This window comes from Ailuropoda melanoleuca, chromosome 4 (assembly GCF_002007445.2).
Source record: "Ailuropoda melanoleuca isolate Jingjing chromosome 4, ASM200744v2, whole genome shotgun sequence".
Taxonomy (NCBI): domain Eukaryota; kingdom Metazoa; phylum Chordata; class Mammalia; order Carnivora; family Ursidae; genus Ailuropoda; species Ailuropoda melanoleuca.
In genome coordinates this window covers 57,318,221-57,332,519 of record NC_048221.1, presented here as the reverse complement: position 1 = coordinate 57,332,519, position 14,299 = coordinate 57,318,221, and the positions used below count along the sequence as shown (strand labels likewise).

Here is a 14,299-nt window from a genome sequence, read left to right as displayed (position 1 = left end):
TATCTGGGGTGGGCTGGGCGAGATTCCTTTTCTACCGTTTGTGCTTACTTATACTTTCTATTACCCCCCCCAAACACTGTTCCTGAAATTCTCTAGTAATTCTGAGTAAAGGAAAAGGAGAATACTGTTGATATAACCGTGCCACCTACTTCATTTCATCGGGCCTTCACTACCGCGTGGTGTAATTAACCCCCCAGCTTACGAGGGAGACAAGTGCGCTCCCAGACGGTCAGCTGGGAGGCTGGCTGGAGCGCCCCCAGTCCCGGGACGTCGCCGGCCGGGCTCTCGGCGCTGTGGGCGACGATGGGGACACCTGGCTTCTGTCCAGTTCTCACCAGCACCTTCGCGCCCCCGCTGGGGCTCTAGCCTGGCTGCGGCAGACTCACTGCAAGATTTGGGCGGAGGGACACAGGAGAAAACCAGCGCTGATGTAGATTCAAAGTCGTGTGCGTGTCTGGGGCAGGAGGGTACACCGCGCTGCTGTGCTTTTGGGGCACTTCGCCCCGCTTTCACTCCTCTGATGGAGGCAGCCACAGAGCCCCCGCTTCCTCACTGAGTGACCTTGAGCCTCAGGGTCCTCATCGGCAACGGGTACCTAATCTTGCACCCAAGGATGGCCGTCGGGGAGAGAGTGAGGAAGCAGGTGGGCCGAGTGTGGAACACATTGGATCCCCCGGTTCCATCGACACCCCCTCGGGAGCTCCGGGCCGGCAGGGGTGGGAGGTTGAGTTGAGAAGCTGCAGCTCCCGAAGAAACAGCAGGGATAGGAAATGCCCACCCAGACCGCCTAGAGGGCACCCAGAGGGCAAAATGCCCAGAGAGAATGGGGTCCCACTTCTTACCTGCTCCTCAGCGGGGCTGAGGCCAGGGGTCCTGACCGGTGCGTGCGGCACCCCAGCCCAGCGGCCCCGGTTCTCTGGCAGGGGCCGCAGCGGCAGGCCGGAGCATAGTGCCTGGAGGCTGGACATGTCTGGCTGAGGCTGAAGCGGAGGCCAGCTCTGTGGGGAGGCCAGGCAGAGACCTGGCAGTCATTGTCCAGCTGGGCGGGGACCTCCCGCGCCACAGCCACCTCCTCCAGCCCCTCATTGGGCCCAGGGTCTGCAGAAGGAGCCATGCGTAGGTCATTGGGTCATTGGCCCCTAGCCTGGCTGCCTGCAGTGTTGACCTGAGGTGGGGGCGGTGCTCTGGGCAGAGGCAGGCTTCATGCAGGGGAGACTACATAGGGGTCTGTTTTTCCTGTTAGTGGGGGGTTGGCCTTGAGGGGTTGTGTTTTCTGGGACAAGCTTTGGAGAGCTGGTGGGGCTCTCATGTTGGGGTTTGCTTTCACGGTCTTACCCCAGGCGGGTGACATTGGGTTTGTATCTTGATGATGGGGAGCCATGTGATACTGAAGTTGGCACAGAAGGCAGGGTCTGTGCAGAGGGCCGGCAGTGCTCCTTGTGCCCCTCCTCCCTGCCACCTGGGGGGGGGCATGGCAGAAGCTCCCCCCTCCCAGCAGCAGGTGTACCTTCCTTGACTCCCAATGAGGTACACACTGCTTCATCCCCTTCCCAAAGCTTTGAAGAGCCCACCTGGAGATGGCTCTCATCCTCAATTTCATTAACAACTTTGCAAGAAAGTGCCCCTAATCAGCCTTGTGCTACGGATGGGGAAACTGAGGCCCAAGTCTCACACAGCCAGGAAGTGACTGCAGTAGAATCCTGGTGGTCCTGGGAAAGCAACACACCTGGGTGTTATTCCAGCTCAGCTCCTGACCGGCCCTGTGGCCTGGGGCCGTGTCCCAATCTACACAAGTGGATGGTAATTCACCGCTCAGGCTGCAGGAGGCACAGATGGTTGTGTAAGCACCCAGTGCAGTGTCGCACGAGGCAGGAGGAAAAGAACAACAAACATCTTCTGAGTGCAGACGCTTCGGAGCATATCACGTGATGCAGTTTGCTTTGTCCCCTCATTGGCCCTGTGGAGTTCACTGTCCCATTCTATGGATGTGGACACTGAGGTGGAGAGAGGTGGTGGGAACTCTCTAAGGCCACACAGCTGGTCACTGGTGGTGCTAGGATCAGAACCCACAGAACTCAGGGCTCTGGCTCTATACACCCTCCGGCCACTCTTGCAGTCTCCCTGGCAGACCTTATCTTCTGATGGCTCAAGGCAAGCCAGAAATCAGTTTTTGTGAAATCTCATTTTGAAATGCTTGCAATCAATTAAAATATGGTTTTAAACACTGTGGCGAACAAGATGGGTGGATTTCATCCATGTCAATGTCCTAGTTGTGATACTGTGCTGCAGTTCTGCAAGATGTTACCAATGGGAGAACAGGGCACACGGGGTTGTTTCTTACAACTTGAGTCTACAAGAACTGCAAAATAAATAACTTCATTTTTAAAACATCATACAAGCTATGTAAAAGGATGAGGCGGCCATGAATGTTACCTATGCCAGACTGGCTGTACCACTCACTAGCTGTGTGTCTTTGGGGTAAGCCACTCAGCCTTCCTGTGCTTCAGTTCCCTCATTCGTAAAATGAACGTAGTAATAGTACCTACCTCATGGAATGTGTCCAAGGGATAAATGAGAACACATGTAAAGGTCTTAGTGCCTGTCACAGAAAAAACATCTGGTAAGGTATTGTTAGTTTTCCAATTGTTGCCAGTATCAAAAAGTAAGCAACAGAGAAATGTACGTAGTACAGAAAACAAAGAGAAAGTGTGTGTGTGTGTGTTTGTGTGTGTGTGTGTGTACACTAGAAGACCTGGGGAGGGAAGGAGACCTCACTGTAAAACCCTGGCACTTTCAACATTGGCAATGTACTAAACACTACTGAACTGTACACTTTAAAATGATTAATTTGATGGTATGTAAATTTCACCTCAATTGAAAAAGCCTCTGGCGGTTGTGAATTTTGCTCCATGGACAAACAAAATAAATAAAAAATATAAACTAATAGGGAGTAAAGAAAGGCAGGCAGGCACTACAGCCAAACCCAGTTTTGCTCAGTATGTGCCTCCCTGGTACTTGATGTGGCCTCTCTCTAGCCAGCAAGTGCCTGCCTCAATTTCCCCTCTGGTTGCCCTCAGTGGCTGCTTCTGTCCTAGCCAGCCTCCCCTCCTAACAATGCTTGGCGACCAGCACCACATAGCCCAGCCCTGCCTGCCTGGCACCCCCAGTCCAGGCCATAGTGGACCCAATCTCTGCAGTATTCGGCTGGCTTCCTGAGCCAGGCAGGACTTCTGTCTCTTGAACCATCAGCCTGGTCCCAGCTTCTCCTCCTTTCCTCCATCCACTCTGCCACTGTGGGGACCTTCCCCTGAACCACCCTGACCCAACCCCTCTAATATGAAAATATACCCTGGACCCTGAGACCACCCCACCCTGGTCCATGCCCATCTTCTCTCCCAGAGATAGCACCCAGCCTCTCTCCTGGTCCCCCACCTTCTCCCAGCCACCTCCAGTCGATTAGCAACACAGCTGCAGATTGCTTAGAACAATCCGTGTGTGGTCCAGGATACTCTGGGGTTGTGGACTCCCTGTCTGCCTCTCTGACTTCTCCATCCACTCTTGTCGACCCCAGAGCCTCCTTGCTGCTCCTTGTTCACACCAGGGTGGTTTTCAAACATGCCAGCAAATCCTTGCTTGGGTGCTTCTCCAAGTGATGCCGGGGTATGTTCTTGCCTCCTGAGTCTGGGCCAAACTTAGTGGTTATTGGGTAACCAACAGAAGGAAGCCTGAAACTCTGTGGAGCAGCCCAAGTACCCCGGGACCCCAGGCTGGGGCGTGCCAGGTGGAGGTGCTGAGGTCAACCACCCAGCTGAGCTCTGGCGCATGAGGGAGCCATCAGGGGTGGCTAACCCCAGCCAGCCTCCAGAAGGCCAGTCCCAGCTGCCATCTGATGCAGTAGAATGAGACCCCCAGTGAGAACCATTGAGTTCAGCCCCTTCCCCAAATCTTGACCCACAAAATGGTGAGCAAAATTTATTTTTAAAAAAATTTTTATTTGAAATCAATTAACATATAGTGTATTATTAGTTTCAGAGATAGAGTTTAGTCATTCATCAGTTGCATATAACACCCAGTGCTCATGACATCAAGTGCCCTCCTTAACGCCCATCACCCAGTTACCCCAACCCCCACCCTCCTCCCCTCCAGCAGTGCTCAGTTTGTTTCCTAGAGTTAATTATGGTTTGTTTCCCTGATTTTGTCTTACTTTATTTTTCCCCTCCCTTCTCCTATGTTCCTCTGTTTTGTTACTTAAATTCCACAAATGAGTGAAATCATATGATAATCGCCTTTCTTGTGAGCAAAATTTAAATGGTTGTTTTAAGCTGCTAAATTTTAGGGCAAATTGTTAGTTAATAGTTAACTGGCACATCGCATCAGGGCCTCAGCAAGGGCTGGTGCTCTGCCTGGAAATGTCCTCCTCCACGTACCTGTGTGGCTCTTCCTTACCTGACTTGTATCTGCTCAGGTGTCACATCCTCCCCGAGGCCGGCCCCTACCACCCTCGCTCCCCATGTGCTGTATACGTAATTCCCATCCCTTAACCTGCTTTATTCCACCTGGCATGATCTTACATATTTATTCCTGTTTTCTACCCCCTCCCCATTCTATAATATAAATTCCATGAGGGCAAAGAGCCTATCTTGTTCTCTCCCCTGGAACCCTCTCCCCAACCTCTGGAGTGGGTAATTCAGTATCTGCTAAATGAATGAAGGTGAGCCCCTTTGAGACGACAGAGGCTGCAGAAGCCGTTTTCTTAGGGAAGATACTGAGGCCCTGGGCCTCTGGCAAGGCATATTCAACCCCTGCATCCCAAGACCCCACCCTGAGGCACCCCCATGGGCCTCTAGGGATCAGGTCTCCAGGAATTTTCTCCGCAGGGATAGAGGCTGGGACGTTGTTCTCAACTTTGGCCACCAGGTGGCAGCCCAGGAGACCAAGACTCCTGGCCTAAGGACCCCGAGGCTGGGACCCCTTAGAGAGAATGCGGGGGCGTGGGGGAAGTGTCTGGAATGCATGTGTAGATGAGATTTGGGACCCACTGGTCATGTGGATGACTGGAAATCCTTGGAGCAGCAGCAGCCCTGCCTGAGGCCCAGATTGGGGCTGAGCTGGATGTATCCCAAGGCTCTCTGTCCAGGTCATCCGGAAAGCCGTAATAATGAGCTTCTGGTTTTATCTGTGAGCTGAGTTTCCCACTTCTCTGCCATCTGAGACCTATCATCACCATTTGGAGCCATATCTTTAAGCCAGCAGAGCTATTATTTACTTAATATGTTTCCTTAAATAGACCTTTAAGACTTCAATGTAATAGGAAGGAACTTTTTTTATCACCACTGTAAGAGAAACCAGTCTTTTGCCAGAAACAGGCAGTAACTGTAAAAATAAATTAATTCATCAGTAGCATCCAGGATTTCGATGGCACTGACTGATCCATTGTACAGGGAATTGGGGCACAGAGAGGTTAGGCAAATTTCCTGATCTCACAGTGGTTAAGTGGCACCTGCAGGGTTTGGAACAGGATTTTTCAGGAGCAGCTCTAAAACTATTTCACTGCAGCACCCGATCCCACGCTCACACCGCTAAGTGTTGACTCAAGCGCACACACACCTGCACACAGCATCAGCTGCACCCTTGGTTCCCTGTTAGCCTGACTCCTGGTCTACCCACCCCACAGGGCTAGCTGGATGTTTATCTTTCAAAGGCAGGACTTCACTCTCCTCTCTCACACACAGGAGTCCTCAGCAAGCTGAGTGCTGGCCCGGACTGCGGATCCCTTGCCCAGACCGGGTGAGGCACCACAGCCCTGACGCCCAGGAGGCCGTGAACTGAGACTCCCACCTCTTCTCCCAGAGCCGGCCAGGACCTGCAGGAGCCAGAACGCAGGCACGACCTGGAGACACCTGTGGAAAACAGGGCTCCAGGGTGGCCTTGGCCGAAGTAAGGGGCACTCTAAGGCCTGATCCTGGGGATGGAAGATCCGGGGGGCGTGTGCACAGAGGGTGCTCCCCCACACCAGCCCTTGGCCCCCTGGCATGCAGGGCAGCAAAAACACAAGAGGGTACAGTGCTCTTCCGACCCACCATCTGCCACTTTGATGACAAGGCTTCTTGGCCTTGGGTGGAGGATGGTACCCCAGGGCAAACTGAAGAGGGAGGAGTCTCACTGGCGACCGGGCTCTTTCCGGCCAGTCTCCACCCTTCGCACCCGGGACTGCTGCCCCCCTTGATGGGGTGTGGGGCGTGGAGGCTGGACGAGCGACGCTCGCCACCTGCCGTCGCCCACCTCCGCAGCCCCCACCGGTCTGCCGCCGAGCCACCCCCTCCCCGAGCAGGCACTCGCACCCCCGCGCCGTGCCTTGGTACGCGCCGCCGGGCGGGCGGGGCGGGTCCCGGGGCAGGTCCAGGTCCGGACAGTGCTGCCCCTGCCGAACAAGGCGGACTGCAGTCCCGCTGGCCCCGCACAGCATGGGGAGGCGCTGCTGGCGGCGGCGCGCGCTAGCGGCCGCGTGTCTGGGTGCCGCGCTCCTACTCCTGGGCGCCGCGCCCCGCGCCCTGCGCCCGGGTGAGTGCCCGTCGGGCCCCTCCACGGGGACACCTGCTGTCTCCTCCCAAGCTGGGGGGTGGGGGGGTGGGGGGGGTGGCCCCAGAAAGGCTCTAGGCGCCCGCGTCCATGCTCCACCTCCCTGCAAGAGTGTTGCGCCCCTCGAGAGTTGGGCTCTCAATGCCCAGGAGACGTGATTGTTTTGGGCCTCACAGCCTGTGCCCGGGGACCCGAGTCAGTTGTGGGTGGCAGAGGGCGTTTGGCCCACCCAGGAAGGCAGCTTCATTTACCTTGCCCCCACACCTCTTAGCGCCCCGAAGCCCCTTGGTATAAGCTTGGGTGGGTTGGGGAAGTTTGACGCTGCCTGGTCCTGAAGGTGGTCTCTCTGTGCCTGGAGCGCCCTGCTCCGCCCCGAAGTTCACACCGGGAAGGACTTAGGGCTCCTTTGCACCCACTGCATGGTCTGGTTGGGGAAACTGAGGCAGCTAGTCAGGACTCCGCAGTGCGTAGTAGCCGCTCTCGGCCAGCCGTGTGCTAGGTCTTAATCCACTTAATCTCCTCCCCATTTCACAAAGTGGGAAACTGAGGCAGAGAGATTGAGGGACAGGTGTGGATGGCTAGCCTGCAGGCTACGCAGTCTGCCTGGGGGTTGAGATGCCCAGTCAGCAGTGTGTTCACATCTCTGGCTCTGTTTGCCTTTCCCAGGTGTGAGCGTGTTGGGGTAGGGGGCAGGGACCGGGAGGGGGGAGGTCTCCACTCTCCTCCCCCACCCTGTGTGGGCTCTGTGAAAGTCTCAGAATTCTATCTTTGGGGACTCCCAGACAGGGTCCCAGGGAGTAAATAACCACACCCCAGGGCGGGCAGGGACTGTGGGCAATGGGGTCAAGGTGGCCCAAGAGATGAGGTTGAGGAATCTGTTTTTGGGGGGGCACTCACCACCTGGCTACCTGGCTGGGTCTAGATTAGTGGATAAGGGTCAGTCCACAGCCTTACTTGCTAGATAACCTATTCCCTCTCCTCCCAGGTCCTCAGTACTCCCATCTATCACATGGAGTGCTCAAGTTCTTCTTTAGGGAGCTTCTGGGGAGGTGAAGTTAAATGAGACAGCAGACAGAAAGTGGCGGGTCGTGATTAGGGGTTATGAGGGGTCGTGATTAGGGGTGGCACTGTGCTCCCTTCATCTTGGGGTGAGAGGCTTCCTTCTGCTTTCCCTCAAATCCCCATGCCTGCCTCTAGGCTGGAGGCCAGGGTTTAGCTGGGGTCCAGGTGAATAGGGCTTGGAGAGGCTCCCTAGTGTTCACCTATGCCCAGTCACCCTGCCACTCACACCATTTCGCTCATGTCTGGACTCAGCCCCCCAGACCTGGACACCTCTCCAAGCCCATGGAAGGGAGCTGTGGTCTTTCTACCACCACCCCCTTTCCGTGAGCAGGCTGACCATCTGGGAGTGGTGCTCCTGGTCCATGGCAGGGGCTCCTGTGTCCCAGCTGAATGGAGTGTCCCCTAGCACAGTGTGGGCTGTGGTCCTACGGTCTGTGACCATGACAGTCTCTGTCCACCCAGTCATTCACAGACAAATGTTTACTCAGGACCTGGACTCCCAGCCCCCAGGGCTCAGCCCCTGGGGTGGGGTGCGAGAGAGAGAAAAGGCTAGAGCATCTGGGCCCTGGTGTGTGGGCTGTGTGTCTGGGGGGTATCTAGAGAGGGGCAGGTACGCTCGGGTAGGCATCTGTGTGTCTGTGTCTCTGGGGTTGTATGTGTCTCCCCTGCCTGGACGCAGCTCTCCTGCTACCTTCTCTCCCCAGGTTTGCAAGAAGAGAAAGGAACCAAGGTACTGGTCACCCTCTGCACTTTGTTCCTTTTGACCCTCTCCTGCAAAACCCAGGATAGCAGGAGCTAGAGAGAGGGACTTGTGCTCCCCCTTCCTAGTCTTTGCCTAGGCCTCATGCCCCGCTTGGCTTCCCTGCCACATGAATAGCTTGGCTGTGACAAAAGAAGGTGAATCAGACCAACCTACCCAACCTCCTCTGCCAGCTCCTGTTCCCCCTGAGCCGCGAGCTAAAGCCCCTGACCTCCGAAGCGGGTGAGGGTGTGCTAAGGCTGGGCCCACAGCACCTGGCAGGCGCCAAGGGGAGACAGCTGGGTGGAAAGGCCTTCTGCCAACCGTCCAGCTGGAGGGGGATCCTGCTGTCCAGGGACTCTGAAAATGGCCTCAGTAGGGCCTTCAGCATCTCAGAGCGTGTCCTTGAGGCTCTGTTCCAAGTTGGAAAGGGCTGGGGGGCCTCTGGCCTAGGAATAGGGCTCCAGGGCACAAGAGGAATGTCACCGTCTTACTCCAGGCAGGCGGGTCTGGCACGGTTCCCTTCTCCAAAGCAGAAGGTGTTGCCACACGTGGGGCAGGGGACCCCTGAAAGGCTTTACTATAGGCCTGGGGCCTCTGATGTCCACCTATTAGTGGGGAAGCCTGGAGCAGCCCACCCCGACACCCCTCGGCCCCCAGGATTCCACCAATGCTGACCTAGTGCCTAGGGTCCTGGAGATGAGGAAGATGCTGGGGGCCAGGTAGGACAGCTGCCGAGGATACCGCTGCCCTCAACACCCACTCTTGCCCCGGGCTCCCAGGGGCAGCTCCGCTGTCACCTCTTGTCCCCTTCTACCCTTTGCTTCCTCTGTGTCCCAGCCTGGGCATGGCGATGTAATCCTGTCGACCACATACTTGCTGGGCACGTATGCGAGGTGCCTTTCTAGGGCTGGGAGCAAAACTTACTAATATCCCTGCCCTTGCAAACCTTACATTTTTAATATTAAAAATCCAAATCGCCAGTGTGCATCTCTGTCCCCAAAGGAACACTCAGGGGGAGTCTCCATGCCGCCACATTAAATCCCCTACCTGCTGGTTCATGGGGGTGGCATTGGGAGGGGCCCCATCCCTTTCCTAGGTTTGCAGGAGTTGAGTATCTTTCCTGAGGTTGGAAGTCTCTGTCCACTTTCAGGGGACCTGGATTGGGGCAGGGAAGGGAGAATGTGGAAGAGATGGCGGGGGGGACTTATTCCCAGGGGAGCCCATCCCTTCCTTCCAGGCTGGACTGCAACCCTCCTTTCCTCCCCCTTTTCTTGGGGTCCAGTGCTTCCTGTCCGAGCTCCAAGGGTGATGTGTGTTAACAGAGATCTTCTCCCCTACCATCCTTCCTGGAAGGTCTCCAGGTGGGGAAGGACCCAGGAAACTCAGGTGGGGACCTTGGTTCTCTCTTCTCCTCCCTCTCCATCCCCTTCCTTCTCTGGCATCACAATACCTGGGGACTCAGGCCACAGAGACAACTGTACAGATTGAATGCAGGGTCCCAGATAGTCAGGGTGCCCCTGCAGTCAGGCAGCCTAGTGGCCCTAGAAGCAACCATTGCATTTAATGAAAAACCAGTATTTTGGTTCCATGCAGAATAAATGCAGAAATGCCCAATAACAACTGGGGAGATGGGGTGCCAGGGCTGAGGTGGACCAGTGAGGACGGACATAGGCCTGGCCTTGGAGCTGAGCAGGGCCCCTCTAGGACCCAGCAGCAGCCCCTCAGCACAGAAGCCAGGAATCTTTGCAGGGGTAGCTAGAGGAGGCCAGAACAGGCAGCTTGCCCCCTGCTTCCCACTGAGCCCCCTGCAGGACCCCATCCCATAGATTCTCCCTCATCTCCCTTGCACAGTGGGGCCCCAGTGCCTGACTCTGCATGCTATGACTCCTTTCTCAGTCCTGGCCCCTGGTCCCACACAGGTGAGTAAAGAAATGTCTCAGAGGACAGTGTCTCAGTGAGGGCATCTCAGCTCAGGCCCACTTAAGCCAGATGTGGCTGCCTTTAGGAGTGGGTGGATCCAGGAGCTGAAACCATGTCTCCAGTTCTAGGTTTGGCTTTTCTCTATTGTGGCCTTTTAGCTCCCTCACTCCAAAGGGAGGGCTCTTTTACAGATAATTCCAGGCAGAATCTCAAGAATGTGTCTCATTGGCCAGAATTGGGTCACATGGTGGCCACCTCTGAGCCAACTGCTGTGGCAGAAGGGAATGGAATGCTGTGATTGGCTAGGCCTGGTCACATGCCTAACCCAGCACTTATGGGAGAAGGACACCTATCGGAACCATGTGCGCCGTAGGTAAGCAGGTTCGTTCCTGGAGGGAGATCAAGTGGACTAGCCCAAGGAGGGGGAGTGGCGGCCGGCAGCCAAATAAATAGATGCTCACCACACTGCTGTCCGTTGTCAGACACTGCCAGAGTGCCCAGGGCTCGGAGGCGCCTTCCAGGCCTCCGGAGAGTGCCATGAGAAAAGGCCAGCTGGCAAGGTGGTCGCTCACTAGAGTGGGCATTAGTAATGCCATTTGCAGAGAAAGAGACTAAGATCAGGAGAAGGGAAGCGACTTAAGGTCACCCAGCTAGGAAGTGTGCAGGCCAGGATTTAAATCCCTAACCCTTATGCTTTCTACTCTACAGGGCAGGGGTATTTGGGTTGGGCTTTGAAGGCTGCATAGGAGTTCACCAGGTGAGAAAATGAAGAAAGGGAATTTTGGGCAGAGGGAATGGCACAGACAAAAGCATGGAGTGAAAAGGCCTGCTGGGGGCAGAGCTCTGGGTTCATGAGAAGATGTGGTAGGGTGGAAGCCAGAAAGGTACTGCCCACATCTGGGCAGTCATGGGTGGCCTTGAATGGCAGGCCAGGAGTTGGGGTACTCTCCCTAAGGCCATAAAGGGCTATCAATCTTTAAATAAATATTCACTGACAGTAGTTGAGGTACAGGGATCACAAGAAAACAAGACAGTCCCCTTCTTACAGAGCTGACCTTCCAGAGAGGCAGCCAGACATCAACCCATATATAAACCACATAATTTCAGCAGTAATAAATGCCATGAATAAATTAAAAGGAGAGATGGAAAGATCCTGGTGTGGCATGCGTCTCACTGGAGACACCCTCTTTCCAGAGGGGACTTCTGAGTTGAAATCTGAACATGAAGTATTTACTCTATAAAGTATAAGGGTTCCTGGGGGAGCGTCCCAGCCAAGGAACAGTGCAAAGGCCCTGAGGTGGGAACTCAACGAATGTATTCATTGCTTGGCAGAATGACCAGTGTGACTGGAGCTGGGAGTGGGGTGAAGGGGGGTGCACCAGGAGGGGCTGTGGAAAGGAACAGGAATTTATTGTTAGCCAGTAGGAAGCCATGTAGGTTTTAAGATCACCAACGGAGAAGGAGGAGAAATAAGCTGGATAAGGAGACTGCAGTGATTGTCCTGGACAGAGCCAATGGGGCTTGCTGCCCTGAGCTGACTACCATGCAGGAGGTCAGGGGTGGGGGGCAGGGGCAGTTCCTGATCATTCTGCAGGCAGAGGTGATAAGACTATACCCAAGAATGATCTGGCCAGATCAGGGGTTCCATTCCAGGTGGTTTGTGGAGTTCAGCAAATAGAGTTTGAATTTTAAATGCAAGTGGAGAGAGCTCTACTTCTCTTCGGGGGAAAAAAACAAGTAGAATTTTTTCTTATTTGTGAAGGGCTTGTTAATGTGTTCCTCCATGGGCCTGATTACCAGAGGGAATGTCCCTGACCCGGGGACATGCAGGTCAGGCCTGAAGTCCCAGGTCACCCAGGGAACTGAATGGGGGGGGGAACCCTCCCTCCCCCACCCCCAGCAAGGTCCCTGGGGGCTGCCAGTGCTGTTTGGGCCTGGCTGTCCCTGCCTGTCTGGTCTTGCAACACTGTGCCTAGCTAGAACTTATTAACCAGAAACCACATGTTGTAATCTTTGCTTGCTGGAGTGGGAATCACCAAACCGTATTTCCCCCCAAATGGTGAAGTTTCAAATGGCCCACAGAACTACTTGCACCCTGCTTGGCTCCAAGGGGCAGCCAACGCCTCTCCTGAGGGGTGGGTGTGCGAAGGGCCATTTAGTGGGTTTCTGCTTTCAGTTTCCTTGTGTGGCGGTTCGCCCAATTACCTGTAGGTTTCGTGAGGATGGGCGGGGCTGTGTGCTACGCAGAATGGGTGCCCGAGAGATGTGCCCTCTAATGCATACACGTGCAGTGGCTAGCAGTCAAATCCTGTTTCTGGGCTTTACTTGCTCTGAGGCCTCAGGCATGTTTCTTTTTCTCTTTGAGCCTTAGTTTCCCCATCTGTCAAATGCAGATAATAGTTTCTACCTGATAGGAGTAAATGTGTCAATGTGTGCAAAGCACCGAGCACATGCCAGGTGCTGGCTGACCCCAGGGCTGTGCCCCAGGTGCTTCTTCCCTGGCTCCCCTGACCCTGCCAAAGCGCTGCCTCCTTTGCCAGCTGCCATGCTCTCTTAGGGGCTTCCTGCCCACCCCCCGTGGGCACTGCACGGTGTTGGGTTGGTCTTTGCACTAGTCTACTGGACTGGGGCTGTGGTCTGCTCATGAGGCTGAGGCTGCATGGTTTCCATGGCCTGGAGCCCTCCGGGCATGAGCACTGGGCTTTCCCAGACTGTGGGCAGCTCACCCTGCACTGCTTCCTCCCCTTCAACCCCAGCTGGTTCATTATGAGCTATTTCAAAACTCCAGCTGTTTCACTACTGTGATCTGTTTCTCCTTCTGCCAGTCTCTGTCCCTGTCACTGTGTGTAGCTCTGTCACTTTCTGTCTGCATCTCTGGCACCCCCTAGTCCCTCCCACCTCCCTTCCACCACCCTCTTCCCACCCCCTCCATAACCTTCTGCTATTTTTGTTTCCTTTTTCAAAGCAGAACTCCATTGCGGGTTTGCCTGTGGCTGCCCTGGGCTGACCCAGAACCTCCCTGGCTGTGAGACCAGGCCTGCTGCGTGGCTCTCGCTGGCTTGTCTGCTCCATGGTGCCCTTGGCAGGGAGCCTGGGACCTGAAGCCTCGTGGAGGGGCTGTGGGGTGGAGGACACAGGCCAAGAGAGGCTTGGGGCAACCAGAGTGGAGTTTGGGGGATGCCTCAGTGTGGCCCTGTTTGTGGCCACCCTGCCCCCAGAGCTTTCCAGAGTGGGGGACTGGATGCAGGGATCTTCAAGGCAATCCCCTTCCGGCCCTCCTAGACCCATCTGTCCCCCTCCATGGCCAGCCTGCCCATCCCACTAGACTGTAGGTTTTTCTGATCTGTGTGGCGGGAAGGGGTGGGGTGAGTGGGGTGGCCCAGCCCTATAATCACTGGCCACAGCTACTCTATAAATAGGGCCTCCCTCCAGTCCCTGTTCCTTCTGACCCTCCACCCACTGGCCTCTGAGGTCTGGTATGGGACCCACTTTTCTGCAGGCCGTAGCCTGAGCCGGAAGTGAGTCCCTGCACAAGGGTTAGTGTTTCCGAAGTCTGGGTGCCTCCCTCTGAGCTGTGAGGCTTGGGGTAGACATGGGCCTAGGTGGGCTTCACTGTCCCTAGGGCACGTCCTCTGACACCCTGGTGGGAACCAGCCCTTCCGCAAACCCAAGCTGTGGCTCTGAAAGGAACTTGAGCCACAGGTAACACATGTGCAGAATGGTGAGGAGGGCGCCTCTCCTCCCCGCTGTGAGTGGTGCTGTGCTCACGTGACCCAACATCTCCTGCTGGCTGCTGCTACCCTTAGGCCAGCGGCAGCGGCTACCCTGCCAGCCCGAGCCTGGGGCCTCCACTGCACTTGGAGGGGCCAGCCAGCATTGCTGCTGCCTCTGGTCAGCTCATTGTCCATGACACTGGAGTTGCTGGGATGTGTCCAGCTGCCAGGAGACCGAGGTTCCAGTCATAGGACCACTGATGAATCCCAATATACAGGTAGG

At 55.6% G+C, this 14,299-nt stretch overlaps 1 protein-coding gene across 7 annotated transcripts in view; it reads right to left on the bottom strand.

The window, feature by feature from the left end:
- Nucleotides 1-987, bottom strand: part of UROC1 (urocanate hydratase 1) — a 42,752-nt gene extending 41,765 nt beyond the window's left edge. For 6 of the 7 annotated variants that reach the window (XR_004624805.1, XM_019803652.2, XM_019803650.2 and 3 more), the window contains exon 1: nucleotides 843-987. Coding sequence is in view for 5 of the 7 variants with exons in the window: in XM_019803652.2 (XP_019659211.1) it covers nucleotides 843-968 (126 nt within the window). In the remaining 2 variants the exon portion in view is untranslated. Of the gene's footprint in view, nucleotides 1-149; nucleotides 287-842 lie in introns of those variants that run through there. The other variant, XM_034658885.1, reaches the window with a different exon arrangement.
- Nucleotides 988-14,299: the final 13,312 nt, after the last annotated feature.